This window comes from Phascolarctos cinereus, unplaced genomic scaffold (genome assembly GCF_003287225.1).
Source record: "Phascolarctos cinereus isolate Bilbo 61053 unplaced genomic scaffold, phaCin_HiC Scaffold_5;HRSCAF=322, whole genome shotgun sequence".
NCBI classification, from domain to species: domain Eukaryota; kingdom Metazoa; phylum Chordata; class Mammalia; order Diprotodontia; family Phascolarctidae; genus Phascolarctos; species Phascolarctos cinereus.
This window is the reverse complement of record NW_027555958.1, coordinates 68,788,597-68,811,720: the sequence shown is the minus strand read 5'-3', so window position 1 is coordinate 68,811,720 and position 23,124 is coordinate 68,788,597. Positions and strand designations below refer to the sequence as shown.

The following is a 23,124-nucleotide window of genomic DNA, read 5'->3' as shown; positions in this document are numbered from 1 at the left end:
ATACCACTATTAGCTCTGTATCCCAAAGATATCACAAAAAAGGGAAAGGATCTACATGTACAAAAATATTTATATCAGTTCTTTTAGTGGTGGCAAAGAATTGGAAATTGAGAGGATGCCCATCAACTGGAGTATGGCTGAACAAGTTGTGGTATATGAATGTAATGGAATACTATTGTGCTATAAGAAATGATGAGCAGGTAGATTTCAGAAAAACCTGGAAAGGCTTACATGAACTGATGCTGAGTGAAGTGAGCAGAATCAGGAGAACATTGCACACGGTTTCAGCAACATTATGCAATAATGAACTGTAAACAACTTAGCTCTTCTCAGCAACATAATGATACAAGGCAATTCTAAAGGACTCCATGATGAAAAAGGCTATCCATACCCTGAGAAAGGACTGAAGGAGTCTGAATGTAGATCAAAGCATAATACTTTTCACTTTTTTGTGTGTGGTTCTTTTCTTCTGGCCTGTTTCTTCTTTTACAATATGGAAATATGTTTTACATGATCTCACATGCACATAATCTATACCAAATCTGCTTGCCACTTAATTAGGGAAGAGGTGGTAAAGGAGGTAGGGAGGGAAATAATTTGGAACTCAAAATTTTTAAAAAGTGAATGTTAAAAATTGTCTACATGTGATTGGAAAAAATTAAAATACTATTAAAAAAATAAACTTGATGTACTTCAACTTTCTCATGTGCAATGAAGGACTTAGACCAGATAATTTCCAATTTCTTTTGTGCCTTAAGAAAATATTGATTATTATGCCTGGCCTAAATTTACTCCTAAGGTTTTTATAAAATGAATCCCAATGAACCAGTCTGGCTATTTTGTTAAACAAAGAAGTTGTACCATATCATGTATGACATATAACTTAGGGTCTTCATATGGATCTATAAATTCATATGCAATTTGGTAATTCTTTACTGTATAAAATTTTCTTAATGTATTTTCTCAGCATCCTAAGTCCTCAAAAATTTTAGTCAAGTTGCCTTGTTTTGAAATCTGAAATACATGTTACTTAGATCAATTTCTAAAACTAGACAGGACCTTAAATACCATCGATGGCCTAGCTTTTTTTCAAATAAATAAATGAAGAAACTATAAATAGACAGGTACTATATTCCTTTTGAAAAAATACTATCAGAGCTAATTTAATTCAATGAGCATTATTAAACACCAATACATGCAAACTGCTATGCTAGACACCTGAGATACAAAGCCAAAAGCCAAAAAACTATGCCTTCAAGGAACTGATAATCTACTAGGGTAAAATAACACAAACAGATAAGTAAATATGTGCAAAGTAATAATGGAGTGGAGTTAAATGAAGAGCACTAGTATTTGGAGGGAAGGAAGAGAAAGAATCAGGAAAGGCATTTGCTAAGTCAGCACTGAAGGGAGCAAGGGAGCTAAAAGGGATGGGGAGAGCATTTAAAGCATAGGGGCCTTCTGGTACAAAAGGAAAGAGTACAAGCTGGACTACTTTGTAAAACAGCAGATTGGCCAGCCTGGCCCATAAGGTATGGAACGATGAGGAATATGAAAGAAATCCAGAAAGACACACTATTAATATACTATGAAGGGTTTTTAAGGCCAAACAGAAGTGTTAATATTTTTTATTAGAGCAATTTAGTAGCCACTAAAGCTTTCTGAGCAGAGGAATGATGTGGTCAGACCTATGCTATAGGAATATGTAGTAAGGGAATTAGAGAGTGGAGAATTCAGGCAGTAAGCTCAATCAGTTTATTGCTGTAGTCCAATGGAGGTGAGACATGCCTGAGGAGTGTTTTGAGTACAGAAAAGGGGGTCAGATGTGAGAAAAAGCTGTGTTAGTAAACTCAAAAAGATTCAGCAACTGACTATGTAGAAAGTGAGGGCAAGTTAAGATTTGAGATTCCAAAGGTTATGACCACAAGTTTTATGGAAGATAGGTTTAGATTAGTCAGGTTTAGTGAATTCTCTAGTTCAAGTACTCTTTCTAATACATCATGTGCATCCTAACAAACTGCTTTTATTAAAGTGACTCTAATTTTTGTGATTCTTAAAACTTTTTATTATGAGTCTAATTGATCCTACAAACAGATGGCAGTGACATCTTCTTAAAAGACAGCTTTCAGAATATTATTCCCCCTGCTCAAAAATTTCTAACAAGTCTCCACAGCTCATAGAATAAAGTCTTAATATGGTTTTCAGGGTTCTCCACAATTTAGTTAAACCTACCTTTACAAAATTTTCATCTTTTACTCCCTTATGCTACACTTAAAAGCTGGTCTAATTATCATTTCCTAAAACTTTCCTCTGCTCATTTGTTCCCTCTACCTGGAATGAAGGCAGGCAGGAAGGAAAAAGCATGACCTGCCCCTGCATTTCCACTAGTAAAGAGCCTATCCATTCTCTAAGTCTATCTCCTATGTCACTTGCTTCATAAAGACTTTCTGATCGACCCAGCCAGAAATTTCTCCTCCCTATATATTCCTGTTGAACTCTTTATCTTTTATAGCACCTATATTTTTCTATATTGCAACATAATTGTAATTGTATACAATTATTTCATTGTGTAATGGTATATAATAATTTTTCTTTGTTCTTAGCCATGTGCTGGTCAACTTGGTCTTTAATAGTTCAATGTCAGCTTGGAAGGAGTTCTACAATGATTTGCCGCAGGGAACCTTGCTGTTGACCCCTCGGCTGTTGCTCATTTACATGTGACTTCGTTAAAGGCAAGAAATATGTTTACCAAATTTGCAAGTAGTACAAAGCTGGAAGGGATACACAATATATTAAGTAATAGTCATGATTCAAAAAGATCCTGACTGGCTAGATACAGGGCCAAACTGAATAAGATGAAAGCTAACAGAAACATGATAATGTACTTGGGTTAAAAAAAAATCAACTTTAGAAATACAAGATGGGGAAGGCAGTTGGATGACAGTTCATTTTAAAAAGACCTAGGGATTTCTGTGGACTACAAAGCTCATCAATCAACAGTGTGACAAAGCAATTTTAAAAACCAGTCATAACTAGGAAGGTGACAGTGCCTTGGTCAGATCAGACATGGAATACTATGTTCTATTAAACACATCACATTTTACAAGGGCATTGATAAGCTAGAGAAAACCCAGAAAAGGTTAACTAATACAATGAAGACTCTAGATATAATGCTTGATAAGAATCTGCTTTTAAAACTGGAGTTACTTAGTTTTGAGAAGACTAGGGAAAGAAGACCATCATCCTCAAGTATTTGAAAATCTATTAGACAGGACTAGACTTACTCTGCTTGGTCCTAGAGGGAAGAATTAGGAGCAATTTGTGGAAGTTGCAAATAGACAGATTTAAGACTGATTTAAGGAAAACCTTTCTAACAACCAGAAATGTTTAAAATTCACTTGTTCCCTGTCACTGGAAGCAAAGGATGTGTGACAACCTGTTGAGTCAAAGTGTAGAAAGGTTTCTTGTTCAGGTAGGAGTTAGATGGCAGCTTTTGTAATCATGGGATTTAGAGTCTGAAGGAATATAATACATTATATGATCACAGATTTAAAGTTGGAAAGGGACTTCAGAGGCTAATGCAACTTCCTCCTCACTTGAAAAAAGAGGAAACAGAATCAGAAAGGTAAAGTGACTTTTCAAAGGTCATCTATACATTAAGCAACAGACCCAGGATTTGAATTGAGGCCTTCTGACTCAAAAACGCAATGCAACTACAGGGACTCTGAATGTTTCCTTCCCCGTTCTGTGAAGGATGCTGGTGGGGTCTGAGGATGAAAGATACTTCCAGGGCAACAGTATATAGCTAAGTCTCTGGGAAATGAGGCTCATGGATTGGATAGCAAAAGCACTAGAATGCACTATCTTCTCTATGCTTGTAGTGTCCATTACCAATCTTATTCATCCTTATTCCATGTGGTCGAAACACAGAGTAGATGCTCAATAAATGTTCAGTGAATTGAAGGCTTGTCCAAGAGTGGTCCCTGTTTAAAGCCAGCAGGAAAAACTTCTACCAGACACCCCAAAGGGTCATAAAATCATAGATTTATATCTAGAAGGAACCTCTGAAATTCAGTCTAAACCCCTCATTCTATAAATAACTACTGTGAAGCCCAGAGAAGATTAGCTACTTGTCCAAGGACTCACTTCACTGATACTAACTGGTAGAGCTAGAATTTGAATCCAGGTCCTCTGACTCTGGATATAGTACTCTTTCCAAAGTAATACAAATCTTTTCCTTTCCACATTATAAATTCTCTAAAAGCAGAATTCTGACACTTGCTTACCCTGAAAGGTCACTAAGTTTACACCCGATTTTGTCTTCTCCTGGAAGTGCCACCTGAAGTGCTCTGTTGCCAGAAGATAATTGCTGAGGGCCAGGAAGTTGATTACTGGGTACAGGGACAGTGGTAATGCTAAAAAAGGCCTTTCCCATGGTGGTGGCAGGGGTGAGAATGACTTTTAAAAAATTATCTAGTGCCCAGTTCCCTTTTTCAAAAAACTGAAGAAGAGATCATACCAAGGCAAATGTTATTCAACAGACTATTAAGCAAAACCTAATCCTGGGAACTCAAATCTAATGCATTTGTGAGTTTATCATTTTAAAACAAAGCCTTAGTAGTCTATAGAATAAACACATTTTTCATGAGATTTAAGAAATTTCAGATTTTTTTGAAGGATTCATAACTCATAGATGCTATGAATCTGGGAACTAAAATCTAATGCATTTGCGATTTTATCATGTTAAAACAAAACCTTAGTAATCTATAGAATAAACATGTTTTTCAGGAGATTTAAGAAATTTCAGATTTATTGAATTCATTACTCATAAATGCCAACTCAAAGAATGAAGAAAATGACTAGCTAGTTTAGGCTGATAATCCATGAAGATTATAGATTTGGAGCTGCAAAGGCCCTCAAAAAGGTTATCCAGTTTAGCCTGTTCTACAGAAGAGAAAACTAATGCCCAGAGAGTTGGAAATGACTTCCTAAAGTCAAGAGGCAATGACTGGCAGATTGGTATTCGAACCCGGGTCCACAGACTCCAAATCACAACCCTTTCTACCGTGTTACATGGCAATGACTATATAACAATGCAGACATTTGATTTGAAGATATTAAAACGGCAAGCCCTTAAGTATGGCTTAGATTTTGGAATGCCTCACATCAATAATTTAGTGGCAGAGAAATATTATTGAACATTTCAATAAAATGTTCAGTTTCTTGGAGGCAGAGTTTTGGTTATCTTTGTGTCCCAGCTGCCTTACAGTTAAATGCTTAATGTTTTTTTGTTGAGCTGACCACATGATTTTTCTAACGTCACACTTCTTAATATATCACTATATTCTGACTGGAACTTGAGTTCAATAATTTGGGATTTATTAAACCTCTATCAAGCACAGAGTGTGCTAGATGATTAAGGAGATATGAAGTTTAGATAAAACACTTGGCACAGTGCCTTTATTGATCTATACACGATAAATGTATGTAGAATTTGCTGCTGAATGAGAAAGGGCTTTTTAGTGTTACAAGGATCTGTGCTGACTGTTTTGTACATTTTTATTTGTAGGGTGAGGGGTAAATATGAAATAAAATATTTATGGAACAGTAGGTTTGGATTTAGGTTCAACCTACATTCAGAGATTTCCTCTGTGCATAGTTAAATGGCCAACATCTGAACTGAGTTAAACTGCACATGGCAATGAAGACTAAACTGCAGAAGAGTTGTTGATAATCACCAACTGAGGGAGTTTCCTTTCACGAAATCCCTAAGTCAATGAAATTGTATCTGGACCAAAAACAAAACACCCCAAACCAACTTAAAGTTTTATTTCAAATTTTGTTAAATGACTCAGGGGGAAAAAAAATCACACAGAACTCTATCAAGAATCTATGCTCAAGTCTGCATTCATGGCCTGTTCGAAGACAAACTGCAATTAGAAAACAAGAATGGTAAGAAATACTACTAGTTTAAAACAGCCTGTGTAACATTACCTGCAAACCACAGCAGCCGACAGCACTCAAGATGGAAGCATTATGAACAATTCGGTATGGGATCCCCATCTTTACTGCTCTTAGAACAAGATCACTGTGTGTTGTGGCCCTGTGGGAAGAAAAGAATGAGTTAGATTGAAGCAATAGCCAAGTCAGAGTAATAAAGACTATGATATGTTTAAAAAATAAAATTACACTGCACCATGAGAAATGCTATCAAATAGGTCAACTCAGCAGCAACCTTCTCCAATCTGTTAAGTACATAGCAGAAGACCTTTATTATTGCTCTACAAGGAATGAAAATGAGCAGACACATGCACTTCACCAACCCACCTGCTTTCTCACAAAGTTAAAACTGAAATACCAGCATGTTTATTGCTATTTAAAGCAAATTTGGCAGCTATTTAAAAGAGGAAAGTTCCACTAGTCCTTTGTTCTGCAAACACTTGCTAAAAGACATGAGTTGAACAGCAAAAATTAGCTTCTAAACACAGCAGCACAACTTCAATGTTCTCAATTAAAGGATGATGATTCTTCCTTCACTTCTGGGGCAATCTCCCAAAATACAAGAAATATACAGAGAACATTCTTATAGATTGTAGTCTTTATGAAATGTAAGATTTATACACTCAAATTTAATATTTGAAAATCTTCCAGTCATTGTTTAACTATAACTAGCCTTCACTGAAATATTTCAAAAAGTGCTACTATGTCCTGCCTGTCACCTCTCTTTTCTATTTCTCTTCTTAGCTAGATCTATAGTTACAACCAAAGAAAAAAAATGAAGGTGATACGTGTGTGCTACAATTATTGGGACTGTGAAAAGAAAAAAATCAACTTAGAATTGCATTTATGGAACAAGCCTTTTATTTTTCAACAGATGAGAACTCTAGGACCTACTGAGGAAAGCAACATTAGCATGTACAAGCAACCACACACAAATAAGCAGAATCTGTCAACTGGTCAATGCATACTAAGCAGCAAGATTAAGAGCTTTCACCCCATGAGGCAGGTGGAGACAGACGAACAGATACTCATTAGGGAAGCCTGCTTAATCACATACATAAAACAAAAAGTAATCTGAAAAAGCAACCAGCAAGTAACTTGCTTTGCCCTAAGTTTTGAAATTACACACAAGCTTCTTGTAAGGAATTATTTCAGCATGAACTTCAGCAGAACCTCATTATCTCATAGTGTGAAGTAGAACAAACAGCTCATAATGTAGATTTTTAAAGCAGCCAGCTGATAAAATAAAAATGCAGCAAAACTGGCTTAAAAATAATTCTCTAAGTCTTTACCCAAGGTTACGTAAAACAATCAGCTGGCGCTAGCTACTGCATGGGCACTGAACAACAAAGAATTAATAATGACTTGTTAATGCATTAAGTTATTATCTAAAGAAACTATTAAAAATGTGAGGAAAAAATTGAAAATTTCCTGCTATTGATAATTGAGAATTCTGTTGAATTTGTTAGATTTTGAGATAATTAGGGATAATTTTGAGATTATCAGGCCAAATGCTCTATTTTTAAAAAAAAGATGTAAATACATGGGTTTAAGTCATTTGATTGTTGTTAGCTGTCTAACACTTCATAGGCCTAAGGAGACTGTTTCAATATGGCAGGTAAGTAGAATGAAGAGTCTGCCTATTGTCTACAATAGAGAAATAAGGGCCTCCATGGCAAAGTCAGACATGGGAAGATGGGTCAAAAGTGGTTGCCAAATATAACATTCTGACAACATAACCAAAAATATTCAGTTAAGGGGAAAAAAATGTGGAAGTATCTAAAGATACCGAAAGCTACATAGGGATATTATTACTCTGATGTGCCAGCAAGAGGAGTTCAAATTTAAAAGGGCCACACTAAAAATGAAAGTTTGTTTACACATATACACATATATATATATACATATATACCCACACTCACATATACACATATATAATATATACAGTAAAGTTATATACATACATAAAGTTGATACAAAAGAGTACTATGGATTAGCTATGAATACTGCCCCAAAGCCTAAAGATATGATGAGTTTGGACAAAGCACTACAGACAATTAAAAAAAGAAAACCTTTTTAAAAGGAGCAAGAAGAACAAGGAAGAGACAGGCCCACTACTTGGGATAACAGAGAAAAAAATCAGAGACATTCAGCCCTATTTCACTTTTATAATTTTACTTAGCTGTCTGGTAGGCCGACTTTGTGGAAAGATAAAACTTGTGTTGATTGGTCCAGAGGGTAGAAGTTGCAGAAAGGCAAATTAAGGAATTTATTCTAACAATCAGAGATAGCCTGAGAGTCAGGTCTTCAAGAAGAGTCTAGGTGACTAATTTTCAGACACTTAGTTCAGTTGTGGATGAATTCAAGTGCGTATCTTGAGTTCTTTTACAACTGAGATTCTGTGATTCTGAAATTCTACTTAAAAGTTGGAGCTTCCAGGAATATGCAAGTGACAGTTCCTTTTTCCCCTGCTCTGATGAAACCATTCGTGCAGCACTGTGCATGGTTTTGTAGGTGCCAGAGTTTAGGAGGAGACTGTTAATCTGCAAGGTATCCAGAGGATGAATACAACTACCAGGAAGGTGAAGGGTTTGACTCCAAGAGATCTAAGGGGTTGGTTGAAGTAGCTGGGGATTTTTACTCTACAGAAGAGAAGCTGATAGCTATCTTCAATTATTTTTAAAAGGCTATCATGTGGAAAACTATGTATTAGACTTGGTCTGTTTGGCTCCTAAAGGGAAGAGCCATGAGTAATGGAATTTGCAAAAAGGCAAATTTTGATTTGATAATATCAGGGAAAACTACCTAACAATTAAAGCCATTATGAAAGATTGCTCTAAATCACTAAGCCAAAAATTCAAATCCAAACAGTTGAGATTTCATTCCGGGTGTAGTGAATTGACAAAATTTACAGAAGATGGAAATAGTTAACGTTGAAGGAGCTATGGACATATGGGCATACTAATACACTGCTGAAGAAATTGTGAACTGGTCCACAACCACAACAAATGAATGCTTAATTATAATGACCAAGGAGGGACCTGGAGAAAAGACAGAAAATGCACTTCACTCTTATTTTTACAGATGGATGACCACAGGTGTGAAAAATTGCACTGGTGACTACTGATGGAGTGATTAGTTGTACTGAACTTTTTTTTTTCCCCTTCCCTTTTAATTCTTTGTTAGAATAAAGCTGGATAGTGAAGGGGAGGGGGCAGAGAAACATATTGGTAAATGGTGATTTAACAAAAGATAACAAAATGTTTCTTATAACATTCAGAGCTGCCCAAAAGTTTAGTGGGATGCTTTAGGAAGTAGTGGCTTCTCCAATTGGGTGTCTTCAAGCAGAGACTGGATGACTACTTGTTGGGTGTGTTATAATGGAAGTGGGAGAGATTCCTTTTGGGTAGGGGTTTGACTAAATGGCCAACTGAATTCCCTTCCAACTTTCAAATTCTGTAATTCCAGCTTTGAGCTTTAAAGTTATCAATCAGAAAAAAACACACACACAAAAAAAAAGACTGATGCACTTCAGCATTCTATTCTCCAATTTTCTCACCTATAAAATGAAGCAACTGAGCAAGGCAATATCCAAGACCTCTTCCAGCACAAGTGGTATGAATCCACATATAGCATATATACAGGTAGAAAGAAATTTCTGTCACAAATCTGGAGCTAATAATAATCTGGTCAGAAGCAAAGAATGAAGTAGTACCAATATTTCATCATTACTTCTGACTTTCTGGAAATCGAGATCCTCATCTCTCTCCCCACACCCTGTCTCCAGCGAAACTGTCCTTTAACATCTAATATTATCTGGACTAATCAAATAGTTTCTTCCTAATTCTTAAACTCCTTTTTAGCTGCAATGGAAAGTGTTACTGGTTTAATGAAATTAACTTTAGCTTCTGTGAACTACACTTTCCTGCTCTCCTTGCCTTTCTGAATATTCCTTTTCTTTGATCTTCCTTCTATTAATCTGGGTTAAGACTCAGTACTTTAACCATTAAGTCTCTTCAATAAGCCATATTTACTATGCTCAGGCTTCAGTAACTACCTATTATCTTTGCTGATTCCCATAATTAAACGAGAGGTAAAAGTAACAGCACTTTTATATAATTTAATAATTTACAAAAACTATAAAGGTTATCTCATTTTTAATCCTCATAGCAATAGCATTAAATACTTTATTATTTTCCTCTCAAAACCTCTTCTTCCTTCTAACCTCATTTATTCTATGGCAAATAAATTCTTACAGTCAAACTTGAAGCCTTGCAGATAACATGTCAGAGTAGAAAGAAAGCTAGCCTTGAAGGCTGCCAAAACTGAGCTCCCAGTATTGCCTTCAGTGTATCCTGGCTGTGTGACCCATGCCAGTCAAGATCAGTGATCTAGGAAACTCCTTCTGACTTGAAGTTGCTGAGAAAAGGCTGACTTACATTGATAGTTTCCTCATGAGAGTTCCCCTGCATCAATTAAATCACAGGTCAAGTATCTCTATTCCCTTACCTCACAATCTAATCAGTAGATAAATAATAGAGCCCCTCATTATTGTTCACCTGGACTACTTCAAAAGAATACTAATTAATTTCCCTCTTGTTTTTTCCCACTCTAATCCTTCCTACACACTGCTGCCAAATTAATATTCCTGGAACACCAATCTAAGCATGATACTCTTTAGCTCAAAAGTTTTCAATGGCTCCCTGTTACTTAGCAAATAAATCATAAACTTTTTTTCAGCTGGCTCAAAGAATACCAAAACTTCAAGGGACCATCATAATATCTAAAGGCCCTTCATGATTTTTCTCCAACTTCTTTGTCCAGCCTTATCACTCTTCCTTTTCATGGTACTTTACCACTCTAAACACTAGCCAAACTATAAACTATGTACTATTTCCTCAACATGTCCCATGTTATCTTGCCTGTTTGCCTCTGGTCATGCAGAGGCATGAAACTAAGAGAAACATGTAAATGAGAAGATCAAACAGGTATATGAGTCCAAGGAGAAAAAGGAATAGGATTTTGAAGGTCAAACAAGGGAAAGATAGTCTCCAGCCTTTCGGTTTTCCAACTTCTTTCTACAGACCTTTAAGGCCCCACTCAAATACCATCTCCTTCATAAATTTTTTCCTGGATTCCCAGCTGGAAAGATCTATCATTCTTGTGAATATAGGATTTGGTAACTCCCATTATGTTACTCCTGCATTACAGTTACATACATGTCTAAGCTCTAATGAGAACAGGGCTGATGTCATCATAATAAGGCATTATGTTAGTGCCTAGCATAGCATGTTTCAAAAAGGAAGTGCTCAGGAAATATTAGCTGTATGAAAAGGGACAATTCACAAATCAGAAAACCCACCATCTATATCTGGGCTTGGAATGAGAAAGACCTTGAGTTCAAATTTGGTCCCAGAAACTTACTAGTTATGGGATCCTGGGTAAGTCACTTAGCCTCTGTTTCAGTTTTCTTATCAGCAAAATAGGAATGAACACTTTCCTTCCACTGTTATTGTGAGAATCAAATGAGATAATATTTGTAACATGCTTGGTGAATCCTAAAGCCCTACATAAATGCTATTATTATTTTAACTCAAGGTTTACGTGTGTGTGTGTGTGTGTGTGTGTGTATATATGTATGTATGTATATGCAGTCCTCTTGCCTTTCCCCTTCTCTAACTTATGGCTAACTTCAAAAGAAGATACCACATATTTGGGTAAAACTTTAATTTTACAGGCCATAAATGTCAAAGGCCAATCAAAACTCTAAGTTGCCCATGGTTATTCACAGCCAAGTTCAAGTACAATGATAGACCTTCCCTTGTGACTTGTATTAATGTAAATTACTCTCTTTTTGACAGACACACGCACATGTAACTTCTTTCCTTTTGAAAAACATCCTTGGTGGTGGGCTCACAGTGATTTAATTGTCCTTATGCTCCTTAAAGCTGTGACATAAATCGTGGGTCGCCAGCTGGAGACAAAGAATGCTTCTGTATGGCTTGACATGGGAGATTGATGATGCTTGACTGGACAGGCAGAAGTGCATCCTTCTGGTAATAGGGAATGCCACTGCTCCCAATGGATATAAGAAATTGAAATCAGCAGCTTAGTAAACAAAATGATTCAAGAACCTTGGCAGCTTCTAAATTTGCACAATTAAAAACAGAAGAAAACAGCTAAATAATATTCAGTATATGATGCAACCAGCCTAGAAAAATAAAAGGGAAATATGTCTTTTTTTTTTTAACAAAAGATGTAATGAATCCGAAATATTTGTAAATTATAGCATGACTTTTAATTATGTAATAATCTATAATGTCTTAATGAAAAAGGAAACTGTTTTAATGCCTCTTAGGATAGCAAGGTGACCTTTAAGAAGAAAACCACAATTATCAATAAAAAAGACTTTAAAGCCTAACACCCAACAACTATGAGATGAATATATATCTTGATGTATGTGATCTATTGCACAGCTATAATTTTTTTTAAAGTATGGATAAAAGAAATGTAAAGTGAAACTTAAAGCAAAATTGCAAAGCAAATTTTGTATTCGCTAACTTGATGAAACAGAATTTTAAAGATAAATTATTCTGAATGTATCCTGATTTTTAAAAAATGATACTGAATATTAAAAAGTGGGTATCAGCATTGGTAAATGAAAGTTCTGATTGATAGGGGGTATAACAAACTAGGTTCAGAGTACTTAAAAGATTTTTTTTACATGGAAATATACACATTTGCCTTTTCTTACCCAAATGGATCGCCAACGACAAGGAAAGCAATATCAATTTCATTAGCATCCTTTAAAATTTGTTCTGCTTCTTGTTCCACTACCTGTCTGTCAGCAGTAATCAATGGTCTTCCATAAAACTGCTCCTAGAAATTTAAGTAAAATACTACCATGAGACAGAGCTAGTTACCATTTCAAACAACAACCCCCCCCATATTATCTTTTCCTTCCCCCCTCCACCTTTAAACACACCTATAGATGCTGATCTTTGTCTTCTGCTGATGGAAATCTTGGCAATCATCCAACATATATCCATGTATAAAACTACACAATGAGCTGGTGCTCTATATTATGTTGCAATTAAACTCTGTCTTTAGGCCCATCTTAATATCCCAAGGGGAAGCAGACCTTTTAACATCTGATGCTTTCTTTGCATTTTAAATTTACCCCTGAACATGCTCTATCTAGATGAAGAAGAACAAGGCAAGGCTAGCAGAAATAATCCTTACATGTGAGTTGTATTTTGTAACATGCTACTGAAGAATATTAGTACTATTCAAGAGTTGATACAAACATATTTTTAGCATTTTAGTTTTGTATGCCATGTCCTTCAACATCATCTCCAGGAGATTAGAAAGACCAAAGTTATCAACAAGCAACATAAAACCCATACTTAGTCCAAGCCTTTATAGTATACATTTGTAGGCCATTCCAGGAAAAGTATAATTTAAAGCAGTCTCCTGTAGTTTTGTCGCAAAAGAACACAAAGTTAGAACACATCAGAATTGAGAAAAAAATGGTGAAATTCAAATCTAGGGACTGATACGAGTAGTGCCTCGATAAATATCAAAATGGAAGAGCTTAATAAGCAAGTTAACCTATGGGGCGATGCTAATGAGCCAATTCTAGATATTCACACTAAAGTGTAACAGTATACATGTTCTTATTTTGTGAGATCATGAATTATGGCTTATTTCCTGTTCTTTCAATGTGGGATAATTGGTGATTCTGAGATAACAACAAAACTACTTTCCTGAGCTTAGGGGATTTTAACTACACCACCCAGTTTATCCTTACAACACCTGCTATTCAAACTGCAAGTCAAAGACATGTTTACTACAGTGTATACAAATCCAGGTCTCCTAATTCTAGGTGTAGTTCTACTTTCACTATTTCTGGATTTTACAGATAATGAAACTGAGGCCTAGATAGTTCAATTAATTTGCCATCAAATCAATAAAGAAGAATTTACTGAGAACCTATTAAGTGCTATGCACTATGCCCGTCCTGGGGTAAACAAAGACAAAATAAAAACACTGTCTTCAATTAGCTGATCTTTTAATAGAAAATATGCGTGTGTGTATAAAAGGTTCCAATTCACACTACATATCCCCAGATTAATACTTCTAATATCCCAGTAGGATCATGCCCCTTTATTGATTGTGCACTCCCTAACAATAAAAGTTCATACTCATTAGCCTGCCATTAAGAATACTCTACAATCTGGCTCCAATCTCCCTTACTGTTCAGTTTTTTCTTAACCTACTTCCCTCCTCAGTAACTGTTCTAGCCAAAGTTAATATTCACCTAACATCTTGTGTTTGCCACCTGACATTCCTCACTCCATTCCCTAAATCTAGAACACTATCTTCACCCTACCTATTCATTTCATTCACCAAATAAATATTAAGGGTTTATGTGCAAAGTTCTGTGTTAAGCACTAGAGGAGATCCAGAGTTTAGACAGGATATGGCTGTTGCTGTCCTCATGGGGATTACAGTCTAGTATATAACACACACAAAAAAATTATTATATAAAAATTGTATTAGTCACAAAATAAAGTGCTGAAGCCTAAGGGGAAAAGTTATTACTAACTGGGGGAGGTAAAGAAAAGATGGATTTGGATTCAAAAGATCTAGCTTCTGCTAGCTGTTATGTCTTTGGTTAAGTCACAAACTCTCTAAGACTTCAGTTTCTTATGTAAGATAAAGGGTTTAGCCTAGCTGACACCTACTACTTTCCATAGCTGGAAGCTGGAAACATCTAAATATATGATCCCAGGAGGTGGCATTTGAATGGACTTTATCAGATAATTATAATTATTAACTTAATAAAAGGGTGAAGGGGATATTCCAGGGATAAGAATCAGTACAATCAGGGGCATGGAGGCATGAGAGTTCAAGGAGCAGAGAGTAGTACAGTTTGGTTAGACTTTAAAGTGAATGTAAGTAAAATGCAGCTGAAAAGAAAGAGGGATGTCAGATCATTTCTATGCAGAAAAGTCTGGATTGTGTGCACTTAGCACCCTGGAGTCAAAGAAACCAACTTCAAAGGCCCTTTCTTTTGTTACATGCTACTACCTGTGTGGCCTCTGCCAACTCATCTGACCTGAGCCTGAGTTTCCATATCTGTAAAATGAGGTTAGATAGTCCCTTCCAGCTCTAAACCTAAATGTTAAAAAACAGAAAGCACTGAAGATTTTGAATAGCAGAATAATGTGATTAGATCTATGAAAATAATATTCTGGCAGTGGTATAAAGGATGAATTGGAAAGGATGAACAGGGACAGTCTGAGCTTTTGTATTTGTATTCCTAGTGCTCAGTACAATGTCTAGTATGTAGGAGGTACTTGATAAAACGTTCTTTGTACTCTAGTGGAACTGGGAAAATCTGAAAGTACATAATCGACTAGAGAGGTGGAAATAAGAGCCTGTACTAGGGTAATGTGAATAGTAAGAGAAGCCTTCCTGATTCCTCCAGTCACTCAAGCCTTCCTCTCTGAAGTTATCTCTTTGTTATTCAGTATCTATCATGTACCTATCCATTTAGAAATTGTCTCTTCCATTACTATGTATGCTCCTTTACAGCAGACCCTTTCTTTGTAGCCCCAGACTCAGCACATCCTAAGCGTTTAATAAATGCTTGTTGACTGACATGCTGGAAAGATGTTACAAAGGTAGAATTAACAGTACTTGGTAAATTGATTGGCTATGAGAGCTAAAAGAATGAAAAGAGTCAAAGACAATTCTAAAGATAAAAATAGAGTAAGCCATATGATGGTGGTACCACAGAAAGAAACAGGGAAATCAAAAAAGTTCTTTGCCTGGAACATTCTTTTTTAAATTTCCTCTTTGCTCCTATCTTTGTGTGCTTCATATTGACTTAAATAAGTGTATGTCCTATCCCTCCCTTTTCTAAATGGAACACAAGCTTCAAAAGGGCAGAGACTGTCTTTAAAAAAAAAAAAACTTTGTATATACAGTGTTTTATATATTATAGGTACATTAAAAAATGTTGTGCTGAAAAATAAGTTCAAATTTTTCACTGAGCTGCTGGTAGGGTATCCAAGTAGGGAGATATTATAGATCAGGGGTGGGGAATGTGGATTTGGAATTCCAAGAAAAGTAGCTAGGACTAAGGATTTGGGAGTCATCTTCACAGAGGCCAGCACCTGAAGTCATGGGAATGACTATGACTGCCAGGGAAGAAAGGACAGAGAGATGAAAAGAAAACTAAGAACAGATCCTCACATTATAGGGCTGAGAAAAGAGGCCATTAAAACAAAACCCAATGAAACAGGGATATATGAGAACAAGAAGAATATATGGTGTATATATTAAGTTAAAATAAAAAACAGTATCCAGTAGAAAAGACCATTTTATTAAGCACTTACTATATACCATACATTATGCTCAGCATTAGAAATAAAAATACAAGTAAATAAGACAATCTTTATCTTTAAGGAGTTTACATTATAAGAAAGGAGCAAGACAAGTTACAAAAATATGAACTAGTTGGGGGAGTGATCAATATCAATAAGGATGAGGACTGAAAAAATAAAAGCACCGGATTAGGTAATTATATGGTATTGGTAACCACAAAGATCAGATTTCATTTAATGGTGGTGATAAGGAAAAAGGCTGTAAAAAAGTAAAAGTATATGGTCTAGAACTTTTTGAAAACAATTTAGCACAGAAAGAGGAGAGAGTTGTGAAGCTAGGTGGATGAGATAAAATGGTAAAGAGGAAGGCTTTTTTTAGGATTGGGAAAATCTGGGACATGTTTGAAGGAGAAAAGGAATACCCACAGGTAAAAAGATATAAGGAACAGCAAGATCATGGAGGTAGGTCTGAGTAAGGTCCAAGGCATAGGTAGAAGGATTGGCTTTATTGAAGATTAAGATACTTCTTTTATAATTAGATGGGAGGAAAAGGAAACAATGAAAAGTGGAGGAAAGGAGAGAATTAAGGGAACTCAAATCAAAAAATATCAATTTTCTTGATATAGCTACTGGTCTGTAAGTGATGGGTATTGGTGCAGTTGGGAGCAAGAGACGAAAAGTTTTAGCAGCAAGGCCCAGATGAAGTTAAGTACTACTATGTCGTAGATGAAATAAGCTCAATACTGTGACTTTCTACAGCTATAAAGAAATCAGATTCACAAATTCAGAATGGCAAAAGATCAAGGTATCAAGGAAATCTAGGGTACTGGCTAGTGAAATAAACTAGCAGATCATCTCCATTAGCTGACATCCTATCTATCTTTTAAGACACAGCATAAATAACTCCATAAAGCCTTCCCTTATGTTTTCAGTTTAATAAGAACTCTTATCTGATTACCCAGTACCTCATACTTCTTGAATGTACTTACTATATTTTATTAAATATAAGCTTTTATTAAATTTATGTAAATGGTTTATCTCTTCTGGATTATAAATTTTCTTCATATCTATCCTCATACCCAGTATAGTATAGTGGCAGTGCTTTTAAAAATCTGTTCAACGATTTCTACTGGAGACAACACATATCAGCAGGTCAATGGCATTTGCCATAAAATGTTAAGTAAAGGTAAGCTGCCTCATTCAAAGTCATGACTATGTCTTTTCTAGATCTCATTCATCTTTTTCATAAAACCTCTCATAACCAAACTGAGAAAGTATGGTATAGAAGAAAGAACATATTCTGTGAATAAAGAGCCTTGGAATCTAGAGTTCTGGTTATGTCCCTATAAAGCTTAAGCAACCTCCCCTCCCCTCACCAGAGCCTTATTTTGCTCTGAAAAGAAGGCAGAACTGGATGATATCATCTCTAACATCCCTTCTCTTATGATATAAGAAAGCTGAACTTGGATTTAAGAGGCCTAAGATGAAAACCCAGATTCTAATAGATAACTGATGCATATTATGGGTCCATAAAATAATGACAATATTACCTCTCTCTCACAGGGCTGTTTGCAAAGAAAGTACTTTGTAAATCTTAAAAGCTTATATAGGCCAGAGGAATAATTTTACTTCTCTTTTCTGACCACCTATAACATTTGTTGATACTATTAATTTAGCAACTGTCACATATTATGTTTATATATATATATATATATATATATATATATATATATATAAAACATGTATAAATATATTGTGATACATTTATACATGTAATATAAACACGAAAAATAATGAAGAAAACAAAAGAGGTCAAGTAGCAAATACATAGTGTTAATATACTTACATATATGTATACACTATAATATACAGCATACATCTACATAGTATACATAGCTATATACTTCTTTATATCCCTTAAATGCAGGGATATATCTATATCTATATTTTATAGTGCCTTATTATTGACTGAGTTACTACACAAAATCAAAATCCATTAGTAAGCTACATAAGATAATTCAAATCATCTAACCCCAGAAGCTAGTAATGAAATGACAAGTCACAAAGGTATTAAATAACAGAACCAGTACTTGAACCCAAATCTTCTATCTCCATATACATTTCTCTTTATACTATATTAGGCTGCTCTGGCAGTTCTCTTGTTTAAGAAGTCCTCCTTCCTCCCTTTAAAAAAATGAAACAACATTAACCTATCTCCAACCCTTAACCAGCTCCTCAAGATTTCCCCCCCAAACATCACTGATTATGTCTCAGCAATCACATATGCCATTTCAGTATCCTGGTGTATATAGTTTGTGTGGACCTGTACCTAAGTGCTATCTCTTACTATCTTTAAATCTCTCTCAATTTTTTGTTTTATACTTACCAGTCTATAAATAATCAGCAATTCAACCATTAATTTGAAGAAACTATTGATTTACTAATTTTTGGCTCAGTTCTCTTAGCTAGCTTTTTCAATCACTGATGGTTCACTAGCTCTCCTTGGTCCACACCAACTGACAGATATTCCTTACAATATTTTCCCTACTGTTTTGACATTTTGTCATCACCCATTTTTCTCTAAGACTTGGTCTTAGTGAAGCAAGAAAAAGCATGAAACGTCTTGACCTAAGATGTCAAATTCCAGAAATAGCCCTTAGCATCTACTGTGGTCCTAAAGTAATTCTGGGGCTTTCTGAACCTTCAGCACATCTAGACCTCACAGGGTTGAAAGACACCAATCTCAAAGTGGGTATAGAAGTAGAAGACCAACTCTCTTGATAGCTTCCCCCCACCATGATGTAGTGACTGTTAGTACAAATTGTTATTTATAGCTTTAAAGTTTGCAACGTATATTTCATATATTATTTCATTTGAACCTTATAATAGGCTTGTAAAAGATAGATACTTCAGTTATTACCTCCATTTTAGATAAAGCATTTATATTAAGCACTTATTATGTGCCACTTATTACACTAAGTACCCAAGGTGGTCTCTACTACTCAGACAGTATCTAAAAGACAGCTTGGGGGGGGGTGAGATTGAAGGAGTAGGATATAAGGGTCAAGGCAGCTAAAAGGATGCCAAGAGTGAAGTGAACATGATTTGGGGTCCCCATGAAATACTCTTGTGAGCTAAGGATTCAACATATCACAAGAGTGGGTCTCAAGGCAGAGGTACCTCCAATGTGGGATGGCTGCTGGCCTAGGAATGGACAAGATGGGGAAACTGAGTATCACATTTGTGGTCTCATAGCTACTAAGTGTCTGAGATGGAATATAATCTCAGGTCTTCTTGACTCCAAGTCCAGCTCGATGTCCCCAACATCCACTAGGCCCATTAGCTCTCTTACTCAAATACTATTTCTGGCCTTCTCTAGTTAAATGAGTTTGACAGTGAACCAACCATACTTCCAAAGTAGCTGAAAATTTAATAGCTTGCAAAATACACTGCAACATAACCTATGGAAATTTATTCCTGTGCCAACTAACTGCACAAATGTGGCTTGGGTCTAAACTCTAGAGGGATATATGGGCTTAAATAGGTAAGATCTGTCTGGATATGACACAGACAGAAAAGAGATTAGTATACCCAAGGATTACTTCAAAGGGGTAAATGTTATTGCTTGCTATTTGAATATGTAACCCCCTGATTAAGCCTGTGTTAGCTCCTCATTAGCACGCAGCTCAGATTCTTAAGCCAGTATCTTAAAACAAAAGATAGTCCCAGGACACAGAATAACTTTCCTTTCTTTCTTTCTTTTTTTTTTTAAACTGAAGACTCTCAGAATTGGGTCGGTATAGCAGGACAAAGCACCTTTTCATTTTGTGGGTCACAGGGTTGTGTGACTTGGGACTGAAACCCAAACCCCTACACGACTTCTATTCTTATACTATTCATATGCAGGGTGTATTTTACAGAGCCTATGTGGCAAAGATTAAAATTTTGTTCAATTTAACTTAGTGATGAGCAGATGGACTACAGCCTTCTTCCCACAGAAAGGTGGGTGGAGAAGAAAACTGTATGAACCTACCAGCCTTTCCTTCTCTACAGCCAGGATTGAGGTGTAAGATTCCAGGTACACTCGGTTACATTTCTTTACAATTTCCAGTCCTTTCACAGTGATGTCCTCGGCATCTCCCAGGCCCAGACCAATCAGGTAAAGCATTTTCAACAACAAAGGGGGAAGAGGCTATGAAGCTGATGATGAAGCGCCTCTCCTGGATCTCAAAAATCTGTCTGTGAAAAAAAAAAATCACAACAGTTGCCAATGTGACTCGGCTGCATGGCTAACAATACCGCATTCAAAGAGAGGCCCTGGGTTTGAATGCCGACATCGCCGCAGAGTGGGGGTGTAACATTGGACAAAGGCTTACATAATCTCCTCGGGCCTTGATTAACTGGAACAGGAGGCCCAGCTCCTCTGTAAAACCACAGGAGCTGGACTCGACGACCCGCAAGGGTCCCTTTCTCTCTAAGGGTCCGATCCCAGAACTAGACGCGCCCAGGCCCAAAGCCGCCGGTTTCTTGGGGCGAGACCCGCATTTTAATCCACGGACGCGTCGTCCATTTAACAGACTCCTATTCATTCTCCAACCTCCTCCCCCCGCTATCTTAAGTGCTAGCCCTGTGGCCCCTCACCCCTAGCACTTAGGAGAAGTAAACAGAGACGCACAGATATTGGGGTGGGGGGAGGCAGAGCGGCGAAACCAGGGCTCGAACTCCAGGCCTCCGACCCCGGATCCCTCTCTCTCCCCTCCCCCGCCCCGCCTCGCCCCGCCCCCCGCTTCTCTGGCCAGCGCCCTGGCGCTCTCTCCCTCCCACTTCGCCCGGGAAGAGGAGTGAGTTACCCGCTGAAGGCTCCGCAAGGACCGGGCCTCGGGAACCGCGACTACTTGTAGGAAAAGGCTTAGGAAACAACCCCACCCCCACACCGCCCAGCTCTGATTTACGGCGCCGCAAAGCGACAGGCATTTTGCGGTGCTTTTACGTCTCTAACGGGGCGGGGGGGGGAGGAGAGGATGGGGAGGAGGTGGGAAGGAGCCATGAATGAAGGCGGGACTGGGCGGGAAAGGGGAGGGCAGAGGTCAAGTCTTGTGTCCTTTCTGAAGTGCTCCCTCTACTTTTTCCCCCCTCCCCATCCACTGCCAGGTCCTCCCTCAGTCCCGTGGGCTAAAGGCTTAAAAGCGCCTGAAGCCGAAGCGGCCCGCGTGCCCTGGGGGCGGGGCCCAGCACCTCCCCGGGCCTCTCTCCCACGTGGGCGGGCCGTCGGGTGTGTTCTCCCGGGCGCGCGGGGGTCAGCCCCGGAGCTTCCCTCGGTCTCGGCGGTGTCGGGGCCCTCTTTTCGGATTCCGGAGGCGGTGGGGTCCCTCCGTTGCCCCTCAGGACTTCGACGACTCGGTTTCGTTCACGGGGCAGAAAGGGGAGTGTCCCGCTCCAGTCGTCCCTCTATTTCAGGACGTCCCCGCCCCCTCCTGGCTTAGGGGAGCTACCTAGTATTTCCCCTCGACTCACCGGCTCAGGGATTCCCCACTTAGGTGGAAAATCCTTTATAGAGTGAGTAGATGTTCTCTGATGTCAAAGAGAATTTACTTTTAGCCCAAGAAAATTCCCTTTATTCAAACTGCAACTAACTAGGCAATTGGGTATTTATATCCTTTCTTACAGTTCTGACTTTCATGTACTTCATAAGGTCATAGGTTGTGGTATCCTACCCTAGAATGCAGGGGCTGGGGTACTGATCATTAATCAGCTTCTGTTTCAAGAGGATATATTTTATAAAATAGCATTGTAGTTAAGTGGTATGCCGGCGCACAAACTTAACTGATCACTTTTTATGGTTTCAGCTTTTTGCTTTTTCTTTTTCCCTGGTTTGGCTAACTTGATGGAGAATCTCTGGGTAAGAGAAATTTCTTAAAAAAAAAAAAGTAATGCACAACCACCCTAACAGATGAATATGCTATATTTTGTGCTAGAGAAAGTACAGGAGCTGGCTTAAAAGGTTATTTTATATAGACGAGGGGATTGATTTTTAAATATACACCATTTCTGTCTTTGTTTAGAGAAGGAAAATTGTTTTTTCACTCTTTTCAAAATGAGTACTTTCCCCCACTGTCTTTTTTTTATTTATTTAGACAGAGCAGTAAAAATTTATTTGTTGTCCTTCAGTTGTTCCAGACTCTTTGTGACTCCATTTGGAGTTTTCTTGGCAAAGATACTGAGTGGTTTGCCATTTTACATATTACTGTAGTTCATTTTACAGATGAGGAAACTGAGGCAAACAGGGTTATGTGACTTGCTGAGGGTCACACAGGTAGTAAGTGTGTGAGGCTAGATTTGAACTCAGGAAGTTGAGTCTTTCTGACTTCAGGCCAGGCACTGTATCCACTTTGCCACCTAGCTGCCCTCAGCCCCCACCCATGTCCTTTTTTAAAATAAAGATTTCTATCTTCCTTAATTTCCCTTCAGACACAGTGGGGAAAGGTAGATAAGAGAAAAGGGACTGGGAGAGCCTATAGATTTGATTTTTTCACCTCAATTTTAGCAAAAGTTATCATAAGCTGGCAAATATTTTGTCTAGTATTTATTTGCAGATCTATGCTATTAGATGTGGACATTTTTTCCTTAATACTTTAAAAATCATTTCAAACTCTGCATCTTAGTTTCCCTCTCAGTAAAATGAGGTCATTAGACTCTTGACCTTTAAGTTTCCTCATAGCTCTAAATTTTT

At 37.4% G+C, this 23,124-nt stretch overlaps 1 protein-coding gene and 1 long non-coding RNA gene across 4 annotated transcripts in view; one reads left to right on the top strand and one right to left on the bottom strand.

The window, feature by feature from the left end:
* The window catches only part of DPH5 (diphthamide biosynthesis 5), a 40,283-nt gene extending 18,932 nt beyond the window's left edge, over positions 1-21,351 (bottom strand). Inside the window, exons 1-4 of one of the 3 annotated variants that reach the window (XM_021000022.2) lie at positions 21,245-21,351; positions 20,428-20,633; positions 12,755-12,879; positions 5,995-6,103 (exon numbers count right to left, since the gene is read on the bottom strand). In XM_021000022.2, the coding sequence (XP_020855681.1) occupies positions 5,995-6,103; positions 12,755-12,879; positions 20,428-20,562 (369 nt within the window). In that variant the 5' untranslated portion in view covers positions 20,563-20,633; positions 21,245-21,351. Of the gene's footprint in view, positions 1-5,994; positions 6,104-12,754; positions 12,880-20,427; positions 20,634-20,770; positions 21,029-21,069; positions 21,154-21,244 lie in introns of those variants that run through there. The other 2 variants (XM_021000029.2, XM_021000035.2) reach the window with 2 other exon arrangements.
* A 93-nt stretch (positions 21,352-21,444) lies between these two features.
* LOC110217589 (uncharacterized) overlaps positions 21,445-23,124 on the top strand; it is a 46,177-nt gene continuing 44,497 nt past the window's right edge. The window contains exon 1 of the long non-coding RNA XR_002327081.2: positions 21,445-21,950. This is a non-coding gene — a long non-coding RNA (uncharacterized LOC110217589). The remainder of the gene's footprint in view (positions 21,951-23,124) is intronic.